At 38.4% G+C, this 12,383-nt stretch overlaps 1 protein-coding gene across 1 annotated transcript; it reads left to right on the forward strand.

The window, feature by feature from the left end:
- Positions 1–621: 621 nt before the first annotated feature.
- Positions 622–1,676, forward strand: LOC133856727 (uncharacterized). Its single transcript, XM_062291777.1, has 4 exons — positions 622–746; positions 891–1,042; positions 1,091–1,450; positions 1,561–1,676. Exons 1-4 carry the CDS (start codon positions 622–624, stop codon positions 1,674–1,676), a joined length of 753 nt encoding a protein of 250 aa, XP_062147761.1.
- Positions 1,677–12,383: the final 10,707 nt, after the last annotated feature.

Genomic DNA, 12,383 nt, shown 5'->3' on the forward strand with positions numbered 1-12,383 from the left:
TTTCGAAAAACAAAACAATTTTAAAAAAATATGGCCGTTAGGAAAATACAAACATTTAAAAAAGATTAAATAGAGAAAAATAAAGAAATCTGAAAAAGTATTATTTAAATAAATAGTGATAGTGAATAGTTAAAATGATGAGACTGCTGAGGGTGCTTTAAAAAAGTGGCTCACTAGAATAGAGAAAAGTGATTTTTAGTTATTTTGGCTAGTAAAATTTGGTGAGGCTACTAGGAATGCTCTAATAATGGGCGTAGGTGAAACAAATGAATTGATTTCTCTGCCATATTCACTGCGCCTTAACAATTCAACAAAAAAAGCAATCTCAAGTCATGTTTGTCGATTCGGCTCCTACAAGAAAATCTTATATGGATCATTCCATGCGGGCAAGCCTAGCTTATGGCCCTAGGACCATGGTGATGTGCGTCCTAGTTATTGTAGAGAAACCTTTGTCGTCTGTTGCATATCAGTCAAACAGTATTCGGCTGAGTTTCTAAAGTTGTCAAGGTATGCTTCATACCTCATCCCTGATGAGTAAACTAAAGTTGAAAGGTTTCTCAGCGGCTTACGCTGAGAATCAAAGAGATGATTGCTTTCCTTCACATCACCAGTTACACTAAAATGGTGCACACTGCCACTATTGTTGAGCAAGGGATCAAAGAAGCGACTGCTGACTATGTGAATAGGAAGCAGTCGATGTCAATTGGAGCATCTCCTCCTCCAGCGCCGTCAAAGAGAGTCCTCTAGTAGTAGTCTCGAGTCTTCAAAAGAAGGAATGCCTCTATGAGTCGAGTCAGTGTCAGTGTTTCATAGTGCAACAAGTGCGAGAGAGCACACTCTAGGGAGTGCATGGTCATATTTGGAGTATGTTATCGGTGTGACAAATCTAGCCGCTTTGCCAGGCGATGTCCCATGGCAGTCACTAGAAGTCAGGGGACTCAAGCGAGCAACTATCAGCCTAGGCAACCCACACAAGCCAGAGTCTACTCACTCACATTGGGTAATGTCGAAATTGATGATAATGCTACCGATGTCGTCACAGGTACTATACCTTTATTTGTGAGTATTGCTAGCATTTTGTTTGATTCAGGTGCTACTCATTCTTTTATTTCATCCACGTTTGTAATGCTATACAAATTGAGCACTGAACCACTAGAAAAAAAGATATGTGAGGCCATTCCTGTTGGTAGTGCAGTAACTTGTAGGAAATGTGTAGATAACTGTCACATTGTTATAGAAGGGAAGACTTTGCCAGCGAAGTTCGCAGTGTTTAGCATGTTGGGCTTTGATGTCATTCTGAGAATGCATTGTCTATCAAAGTATAAAGATAATATAGATTGCCGTAAGAAGGAAGTGACGTTTCGGCTTAATGGCATTAAAGAGTTTAAGTTTTGCGGGTCTCACATACGAGCTACTCTGCCACTTCTTTATGTTGTTCAAGCGATTAAAAGTGTTAGAGAGGTGCACAAACATATTTGGCTTATGTTCTAGCCAAGCCTGAAGTTAAGTCAAAGTTTGAAGACATTCTGGTAGTACATCACTATTTGGATGTTTTCGCAGAAGTCACAGGATTGCCTCCTGATCAGGAAATTGAGTTCACCATTGATTTGGTACCAGAGACTCAGCCTATTTACAAGGCATTGTGCGATATGGTTCCCATAGAATTGTATTTGTGAAGAAGAATGATGGGTCTATGCGACTATGCATAGATTACTGTAAGTTGAATAAAGTAACAATTGAGAACAAGTATCATTTACCAAGGATCAACGACTTGTTCCATCAACTCAAGGGAGCTTCGGTATTCTTGAAGATTGATCTTCTTTCGGGATACCGTCAACTCAAGGTGTGAGAAAAAGATGTGCCGAAGACAGCGATCCGAACACAGTATGGCCACTATGAATTTTTGGTGATGCCATTCGGGTTGGCTAATGCACCATTTGTATTCGTGGATTTGATGACTTGGGTATTCCATGAGTACTTAGACTCTTTTGTGGTTGTGTTCATCAATGACTTATTAGTCTACTCGGCTAATCATGTCGAACATGAGGAGCTCTTGAAGACAATGATGGAAGTGCTAAGGGAAAAGAAGTTGTTTTCCAAGCTCAAGAAATGTGAGTTTTGGTTAGATGAAGTGTCTTTCTTGGGTCATGTTGTGAACAAGAACGGACTTGCAATTGATCTACCAAAGGTAAAGCCTGTTGTTGAATGGGAACGGCCGATGAATGTTCGGGAGATCCGTAGCTTCTTGGTTCTAGCCAGATACTATCGGAGATTCATTGAAGGGATTCTCCACATTGTCAAGGTCACTAATTTCTCTCACAAGGAAGAATGCCTAATACGAATGGAGTGAAGAATTTGAAGCAAGCTTCCAAGAGCTAAATCGAAGACTTGTGACTATACTTATGCTACCCATGGAATCTGTTGGGTATGTTGTTTATACAAATGTATCACGTAAGGGGCTAGTATGTGTGCTTATGTAGCAAGGCAAAGTTGTGGCCTATGCCTCAAGGCAACTAAAGGATCATGTAGAATAAGAGAGAGAAGTGAGTCTAATTGATAATAGGGCCTTAATTTTTTGTTTGAGGATATATTTTGTTTTTTTACTAGTCCTTGCCTTGGACATATTTTTTTGCTCTTTTATGTTACTGTCCTTGAGTCTTTTGGATAGCAGGTGAAGCTTTGACTCAGTTGACAAATGAGTGTGATGGATTTGAACTAAAATAAGTATTTGTTGTAAAGAAAAAAGAAATCAAACAATTCTAACAAAAATTTGATATATAAACTATATCTCGAGTTTTCATCTTATGGTTTATAAAAACACTTTATACAATTTTAAAATACCTCTTGTTTGTATGTCCTCTCACATGTAAGATACCCTTGCATAATTAACCCATAGCAAGACATACGTAACGCCTGAAAAAATTGACTTTTCCTTAAGTTGTATGCATCAATGTTATATGGAAGGTATATGTTAGATATAGTGTTGGGAATAGTCCCACTAAGACTGGCCCATCTGAAGAATCATGGGCCACCAAGGCAGTACCGATCTAAGGAGAATTGTGGGCCCCAAGCCAAGACAACAAGACTTCCGGATGTGCTTATCAGGGAGAGGGACACTCAAACGAATCAATCCCACAAAAGGTTATTTTTGGGAATACATGACAGGCAGCACATCTAGATTGAGTCCCGGGAGTGGACACATCTCGCAACCAAGATTCAACCTCCCCAGCCAAGGCTCAAGTCAAGCATGTCCTAAGAACTCAGTTCTCATCCCATGTGAAAATAAATTTAGACTCCTAGATAACCACAACCAAACAGATAACCGAATATAAAAGCAGTAAAAAGACAAAACATAGATATTTGGTTACGAAGTGGAAACTCTTTGAACCTGATAAGTCTTGAATTATTTGATTCAAGACCCCTTAATTTGCATTTGTTAGACCTAGTTTGTGTGTATATATAATGTTTTGTTGTAGTTTTGTGTTTTGTCTTATTTTCAGGTCTTAGTTGAAATCTAATTCAACACATTTGAATTAGACCTGAAAATACATCAAGGGTATTTTAATCATTTCCAGAGTTCGAGATTGTTCCTGTTAGTTGAAGAATTGACCAAGGAAATTCGATTGAAGTTCATCAGTCGAAGATAAAATTAATCGAGTGAAATGCGATCGATTGAACCAGGACAGCCCTGACTGCGATCGAGCGAAATGCGATCGATCGACTTTATAATCAATCGATCAAATTCTTCGTCTTCCAGAAGATTAGATATTTCAAGATCTTTTGAATTCTTTATGTAATTCAAATCATAAGTTGGATTTTATGGACAGAAATGGACGCCGACCAGCTCTGTTTGTGTGGCTAGAATTAACTCTTGATGGTCTTTTGTAAATCCAATTCTCTATATATATGAGATTAGGGATTTAGGTTTAGACATGCATCTTTTGGGGGTTTCGAATTTTCTCAAGTGTATCACTATAATTCTTTGTGTTTTTAGTTTACTTTGATGCAACTCTCTGGACCGAAATCCAGAGAGCTTAATTCCTTTGTTGTTCTTCCTTTAAAATCCATGTTCTAGTTTAGTTTTGTATTTTCTTTTCTTATCTTTCTTGTAATCCGAATTTCTTAAGTTTTAATCTACTGTTTTAGTTCATTTTCTTCTAGTTCCTTTACTGTTTTCATTAATTTTCATGCTTAAATTAGATTCAATTATGTCTAGCTAAATTAGTTCTTAGGGTTTGATCAAAATCCTCTCCAAAAACCATGAAGTGTTCTTGAAGTTCTTAGGATTTTCTATATGTGTTTGATGATTGTGAAGGGCTAGAGAATCTCAAAACCCATGCTAAAAGGTTTTGTTTTCAAGATTCCAATCTATTTATTCATGAAAAAGAATCAAACTTGTCTATGAGTTTTCTTAGATTTCTTGAGTAAAATCAACGTTCTTGAAAGAGAATGATGTCTTTTGCAATGGTTCTTTTTGACATGATGTGTGTTTTCTCATTAGAGTCACCTTATAGAGTATGCTAGGGAGCACCAATCATTTCACACCTTTGGTAGTCTAAAATGTTTTTCAATTGTAGTTTAAACTTTATCTGAAATGGATTGGTGTGAAACTAGATACCTTATCATTGTGGCCTAGTTAGGGTTTGCATGTATTGTGTATGCTTATTAGGATGTGTTGTAGAGTAGTAAGCTATGGAGCATTAATCACTCCACACCTTTCGTAGTGTAAACGTTTTTCAATTATAGACTAATCTTTACGTAGAGTTGATTAATGTAAAACTGGGTGCTTTGTAACTACGTCTTAACAAAAGTGTTTTCATGACGAAGTCGTCGTAATGGTTGACGTCCATTATGCGCTCATATCATGCATGTTAGGAAGATCCATATAGACTTTAAGCATTTTAACGGTTGAGGAGTGAATAAGATCAACACCCTAAATTTTCATTTAAGTTTGTTTTCATTTTCCGCATTTCTTCACTTTATTGTTGTAGCTTCAATTCTACAACCTTTGCTTTTATTTTTACTCTTAAGTTAAGTTAAATACACTCTTTAGATATCCTATTACGCAAAACAACCCATAATCTCTGTGGTTCGATCACCCTTACTATAGTACAATCGATACGTACTATTGCGAGTGGTAAACTTATAAATTTAAAATCCACGTAGCCGGTTAGTCGGCTACCAGCACCAAAGAGAAAAACCACTCTGAGGCAGCCAAACCCAAGAAAATCAACTAACAAAAGAAATAGCTAGTTACAAGAAGTTCATATTCACAACTCTTTACAGTAGTCATGCCTTGAACTCTAACAAGTAACTATACTTGAACGCCTCTCTCCCAGACCCGTCTAGAGAGTTCTTCAATTGACTTCCTTAACTAGAGCTCCTTTCTAGTTAGACTTCAACGGTTGAACGGTTACAACATAAATAAAACTCTAAGAGAAATATATATAACGTTTATTCCTAAATAATCTTCTCTTAGCACACTGGAATTCTCTACAGGAATTCTAACAATAACACTGCCTAAAAGGCCCATTTAAATAGGTTCTAGAAATCCTAAAACTAGTTAGGAATGAATTTCTAGGCGGCGGTGTCCGAACAGGACATTGAGCGTCCGGACGGGCAACAACAACTTCATATTTTACTGACGGGAGTCCGGACGGCTTGACCTAGTGTCCAGACGGTTGTAGGGAAAATCTTCTCTGTCAGTAGTCTTCACTTTTGTGTCCGGACATCCTTGCAAACAGGTGCTCTCTATGGTTCGCATTCGCTCAATCGTCTGGACAAGTAGCAAACAGGAGCTCTCTGTGGCTTGCGTTCACTGGGCTGTTCGGACAGGTATCGAACACTGACTTTCTGTGATTGGCATCTGGACGCTGCTTTTGGCTGTCCTGACAGGCTACTGGGAAACCAACTTTTCTGATTCTGTAAAGTCTTCAGAATATTTTCTTCAACAAAATCTTTTCTTCTATGAGAGAACAATGCAGATCTTGACTTGTTCAGCCCTTTCCATTCTTGATTAATTATTATGCAATATAAATTCAGAGTCCCTATATGGAAGCGTTTTTGTCAATAGAATAAAGCTGTTAGTTTGTGTTGGTTGCATTATGTTTGACAAATCACTATCAGGTATTGTTGCTTTCATAATTAGGGATGCCGTATATTTCAAATTCTTCAAAAGAATTTCAGAAAAACTATTTCAACTATTCAAGGAAGATTCTGTGCAGATTCCAACTCAGAGAATCGAATCCCATGTTTTCATCTGGATGGCTCAGTCATGCGTCCGGACGCCCTTTAGGGTCGAGAAGCTTCGAACAGTTTAAGGTTGCATCCGTCTAGACGTCATGGCAACATGTCCAGATGCTCTTCAGAGTTTGAGAAGTTTCCAACTTTCCTTCACAGACACGGAGTGGGAAGACAGCTTGCACCCTTCGGGACGCCGGGGCAACACCGTTCGGACACTGAGATCCTTGATAAGGAAATTACGTGCAGACAAAGTGCAATCATCCAGACGATGTCCTTAATATGGAAACGCGTGAAGCGCGTTATGGAAAGCCGGTTGCATAGAGAAATCAGAGATAGACTCGATTTAGGTCTTCTTAGCCTATAAATAGAGGCCTCTAAGCATGTATTCTCAATAGAATTCGGTATTAAATTCTTTATTGCTTAAAGAGGGTGTTTAGGGAGATATTGTGAAGATCTGCTAGCTCTCAAGCTGTTGCCGGTAGACTGTTGCTGTGCTCGTTTTGAAGTCTATCTTAGGGAGGAGCCCTAAGGTAAAGGAATCCATTGAAGACCCCTTCAAGTAGGTGACTTGATTGGGAGGCGTTCACGTTGGGTTATGTGTTAGAGTGCAAGATACAATCGTTGCATATGAGTATGTGAGTGTTACTGTCTTTGTACTAACTTTGTCTTCTTAATAGTAGATTTTCTAGGTTTAGCTTCCTCAGAGTTGTTTTTCTCTGAATTGAGTTTCCACTTCGTTAATAAAATATCTGTCTCATTTAATTCCAAAATTTTTATATTTTGTTACACGTTACACACACACACGGTTAAATTAGAAGTCAATTTATTTTTCAAAAGCCAATAAATAATAACCAACACTATGGAATCCGGATTAGAACCCTACTCCAAGCCAAATTGGGGTAGGAGTACAATTCGGGTCCAATTAAGACTCCTTGAAGAATCTGGTCAACAACCCTACTCCCAATTGATTGGGATAGGATTCCCGGTCCAAATCTAATCCCTAAAGATTTGGGACTGAATCATACTCCAAGACGAATTGGGAAAGAATCCAAATTCAGGTTTGATAAGGATTCCAACTCCAAATCTAGCTCTGACGACACTTCTAGGTCAAGTTGGAGCAGAAGACCAAATTCAGGTTTGACTCCACCTCTTAGCCTATAAATAGGCCCTTATACCATGTATAAACCTAAGACTAAATTCTTGTACATTGAGCATACTTTTCTCTCAAGATTGACTTAGGAATCAGAGTGAGACCCTTGGCAGAGTCTTTTAATTTTAGTTGTTTTGTACTGATCGTGAGAGCGTGAAGAACATTGAATAATGTTGTGAGTTTTAATTATATTCGCAAGAGCACGAGTGGTTTGCAATATCGTGTGTGCAAGTGCGAGGTCGAATTCACAAGGAATTGCATTGCAAAAATCAATTTCTAATTAAATTAATCATATTTTAACCTAGTGCCGAATTTTTGGGATTTTTATCAAGCAAAATAATAAACTAAATTAAAACTAAATAAGAACAATTAAAAAAAAAAAAAAAAGGTTTTAGAATCCACCTCGCCATATCAAACAACACATTCTTGCATTTTATTCATACACCTGATAAAAAATTATGCCTTATTGATTATTCAAAGTTCTATAAAAATGCATATCAAATCATTCAATGAATCCAACCATTAACTAAATCACAACGAATAACCAACTAAAATTAAATCATCCAATGTATTTGTTTTGACAAACAAATCACAATGGATATCCTCTTTCAATTGAATGATTCGATGTATCCATCGATTGAAACGCATCGAATATCAAACTTTAAATAAGTAATTATTCAATCAAAAGATATACATCAATTAATTGAATTTGGACTTCAACAATATTTTGATAAAAAAAAAAGGGGGATTATAGAAATAAAATAACTAGAATGTGCATTATCAATGACGAGGTTTCATCTTCAACCTTAATTGAAGATTTTAGCCTCTCATGACTAAAAACAAAACGCTAGCTTCAATTGAAAACATAAAAACTGAAAGACAAAAAGAAAATAATGCAATAAAGAAATAATGTAAAGAGACTTTCAAACTCAAAGTATAAGAGAAAACGTGTAAAGAAAACAAGAAGTCTGCTGCTGCACACGTTCACAGCCCACCACCTCCAAGCAAAGACAACACACATATATATAGTAAGCTCCTAGGGTTTTTGGGTACTACTAGGTCAAGACAAAAACATATCTCTCTATCTCTAAGGCGCCGCACGTACACACATGTGTTTCTCTTCAATCTCTGCTGCCAATTTGGAAGGAAACGAAGTCTTTTGATGAGGTTTCAGTCTCAACCTTAGTTGAGGATTTTAGCCTCTCATGACTAAAAACACCGAACAAACTTGTAATGAAAACATGAAATAAAACTAAGACAGAAAATAAAAGAAATGGAAAAGGTAGAATGACAGAAATTAAACTAAATTAAACATAAAAGAAAAGAAACTAAAGAGATGGAAAAGATATAAAATAAATAAATAAATTGCAAAAAGAAAGAACAGAGCTAAAAACATGCTCTGAAAAATGTGTATATACAATGTACTATATGAAAAAGTGGTGCCTATCATGGGGTTTTTACAGCAAAACATTAGGACAAACCGCATATTTTCAAATGGCACCTCTACCCCTCAAAACCCTAATAAGAGAAAAGAATGCTAGGGTTTGGAACCATATTTTAAAAAATGGCACCTCTACCCTTCAATAATAAGAGAAAAAAATGCTAAGGTTTGGAGTGTTTGCAGCCACCGGGAGCAAGGGAATTTGCATCTGCCACGTCAACCCTAATAGTCGCACGAGCGACATCGCGCTGATGCCCTCAAGGGCCCTCCAGGTGCTTTAGCTTTCCTTGTTTCTACAACATTACTGCCACGTCAACCCTAACACCCGTGCTTGAATGGGTCTGAAAACTTCTTTTCCTGCTTCTTTGCAAATCCCACAAAAATACCACAATTTTATCTCAATGTCCTGCAAACACTGAAACACCAAAACTAACAAAAAAAGTTAGAAAATAACAAAGGTAAAGGTTTAACAAATGTAAATTAAGGGGTCCAAATATACAATATTTGACACTCATCAAATAACTTGTCGTTCACATCATATCGAAAACTGTTCTAATAGTTTGGCTCCATCTGTGGGAACGATTATTTATTTCTCAGGAAAGAATAATAATAATAATAATAATAATAAAAATCATGGCAATGAACACACGTTCTAGCAGCCAAGTCAACCGGCAGAGAAGAACCGAGCCAGAGACGATCATTCAGCCTAACCCACCTCCAAAAGTTTAGAACAAACCACAGCCTCCACCATTCCATCCCCTGGGCAGTGGAGATTAGGACCACGTAGCAGCGTTGGACGCCTAGATTAAGGCCCTAAGACGGTAGAATGCAGAGTTGCTACTCAGAATCCTGAATAATCCGATCTCAAGATGAATTGGGATGAGCATGAAGAAGAGGAGCGCAATAGCCATACCAACGGCCAAGAAGACAATTTTTAGGAGGATAATTGTCAAGAACAAAGGAATAGAAGGGCCAATTTTCACAGGGACCAATGGGAAGATGCAGGAGATCTAAGCAAAATTGTTGCTAATGTAACGACCCACCCCCAATGACACAATATTGTCCGCTTTTGGCTCCCTAAACCAGACTTCCCAGGAGGTCACCCATTCTGAGATTGCTCTCGCAGCAGCACGCTTAACTGCGGAGTTCTGATCGGTTCATGGCCATCACGGCTTTAAAACGCGTTGTGTCATAAAGGGTACATTTATACATATAAGCACATCCTCATTCCCAGGCGATGTGGGACGTCACAGCTAATTTGAAGAAAAATGTGAACTTACATGGCTCAATAGATGGGAAGGAAGGACAAAAGCAAAGCCATAGTAATGGACAAGCTCTTAATGGGTACCAAACTTCCGGCTACTCGAGAAGTTCAAAGTCCTTCAGATCCTGAGTTATCCTAGAGATGGAGATCCTTTTGATCACTTGGAGAATTTCCAAGCTTATCTAGATCTTCACAGGACACCCGATGAAGTGGCATGCTAGGCCTTCCCTTTTACTCTCCCTGGGAATGCCCGGGACTGGTTCAAGAAGCTGCCTCCTAAGTTTGTCGTTAAATTCGAGGATTTAGACGGGATATTCTTGAAACAATTTTTGGCTTTGCCGACACGAAAGAGGCCCTCGGGATACCAATTAACGCTACAACAACGTAGCAATGAAACTTTTAAAGAGTTCATAGCCTGGTTCAACAGGGAATAGATGGCCGTTGAAGATCCAAACGAGGATATGGATTTGGCGGCCCTTTATCAGAGCATTTCACTCGAAGATCCCTTGATGAAGAAGTTGTCCTAGAAGCAAGAAAGCACTCTACAAGGTCTAATGTATAGGTTAGAAAAGTTTATCAACCAAGAAGAGACTTTAAAGGCTATGGCCAGTTCAAGGCTACCATAGGAGATAGTCCTAAAAAAGAAGAGAAAAGAGTCCAGAAAAGTTATCTGGGAAGAGCAGAGGCTGGCAAAGAATTTAAAGCACTACGACTTTACACCTCTCAATGCCGGCATATAAAAATATGAAGTTTGGTCGACCGTCGAAGATACCAGATAATCCTCCTTACAAGAATGAAGACAAATATTGTGAATACCATGCACAAGCAGGTCATTAAATCGAAGGGTGTATAGCCCTAAGGTTGTTAATCGAGAAGTTCATCAAGAATGGCAAGCTGGTTTGATTTATGGGAGAGTAGAGGAATCAGCCAAGAAATGACAGGGATAATTGACCCCAGAATTGTCGGGACCACCAACCCCGAGACCATCAGCCTCGAGATTACTATCCACGAGACCGTTCTCAACAAGATGATAGGGATTAGGAGAATGATCCTTGGAAGTGTGTTGAAAGGAGAGATGACCGAAGAAGAAAGAGAAACATGAGTCAATGTCGTAGAGAACCGAAGAACCAGGAACTTATAGCTGAAATTTGGTAGTAATGGTCGACAAGAGTCACAGGCAAGGTACTTGCCATCTCCAATCAGTAGAGCACCTGAAAAGATACTACCTGTAGTACCTCCACGTATTGTCTTTTCTTCGTTTATGTTTTCATCAACTATGTTATTGTTTTCCAATAATCCAGATCTATTTAAATGTAGACAGAAAATTCTCTAGATTTTGGAAATATTGATATTTTGAATAAAAGAATAAAGCTGACTTAAGCATTGGAGTGTCCCCAGTCTGGAGACTGTGGACCCATTGGTGCCGTTTCTTTTACAGAAATGAGAACAAGGAGACAACCTTGAAGAAAAACAATAAGGCATGGAGCCACCCCTGAATCCAAGCAGACAACCTTGCAGAGAAAACAAGACAGGGAGAAAACCCCAAGGAGACAACACTGTAGAGAAAAAAGTCAGGGAGAAAACCCTAAGGCAAATCCAGGGAGAAAACCCTGGAGAGAAAACAAGGTAAGGAGACAACCCTGTCAAAAACAAGACAGGGAGAAAACCCTATAGAGAAAACAAGCTAGAGAGACAACCATGCAGAGAAAACAATAAAGGGAGAAAGCCCTAAGGAAAATCCAGGGAGACAACCCTGTAGAGAAAACAAGACAGAGAGATAACCCTAAAACAAATCCAGTGAGAAAACCCTGCAGAGAAAACAAGACAAAGAGACAACCATGTAGAGAAAACAATAAAGGGAGAAATCCCTAAAGCAAATCCAGGGAGAAAACAAGGCAGGGAGACAACCCTATCAAAGACAAGACAGAGAGAAAACCCTGCAAAGAAAACAAGCCAGAGAGACAACCATGCAGAGAAAAAAATAAAGGGAGAAAACCCTAAGGCAAATCCAGGGAGACAACCCTGCAGAGAAAACAAGACAGAGAGAAAATCCTAAGGCAAAGTCAAGGAGAAAACCTTCCAGAGAAAATAAGGCAATGAGACAACCTTATCAAAAGCAAGACAGAAAGAAAACCCTAAGGCAAATCTAGGAAGAAAATCCTGCAGAGAAAACAATGCAGGGAGACAACCTTATTAAAAAAAAAAAGGCAAGGAGAAAACCCTAATAAAAACAATAAGGTAAGAAGCCTAGCCAGAAGGAAAGGAGACAACCCCCGGTTTTAAGG

The sequence above is a fragment of the Alnus glutinosa genome, chromosome 14 (genome assembly GCF_958979055.1).
Source record: "Alnus glutinosa chromosome 14, dhAlnGlut1.1, whole genome shotgun sequence".
Classification (NCBI taxonomy): Eukaryota; Viridiplantae; Streptophyta; class Magnoliopsida; order Fagales; family Betulaceae; genus Alnus; species Alnus glutinosa.

Excerpts from the sequence above, each read along its gene's own strand:
- LOC133856727 (XM_062291777.1), top strand. The coding sequence starts at position 622 with ATGGTGCACACTGCCACTATTGTTGAGCAAGGGATCAAAGAAGCGACT. Across the intron at positions 747-890 it reads CCGTCAAAGAGAGTCCTCTA|CCGCTTTGCCAGGCGATGTC; the intron begins GTAGTAGTCTCG and ends TGACAAATCTAG. Across the intron at positions 1,451-1,560 it reads TGTTGTTCAAGCGATTAAAA|AAGTCACAGGATTGCCTCCT; the intron begins GTGTTAGAGAGG and ends ATGTTTTCGCAG.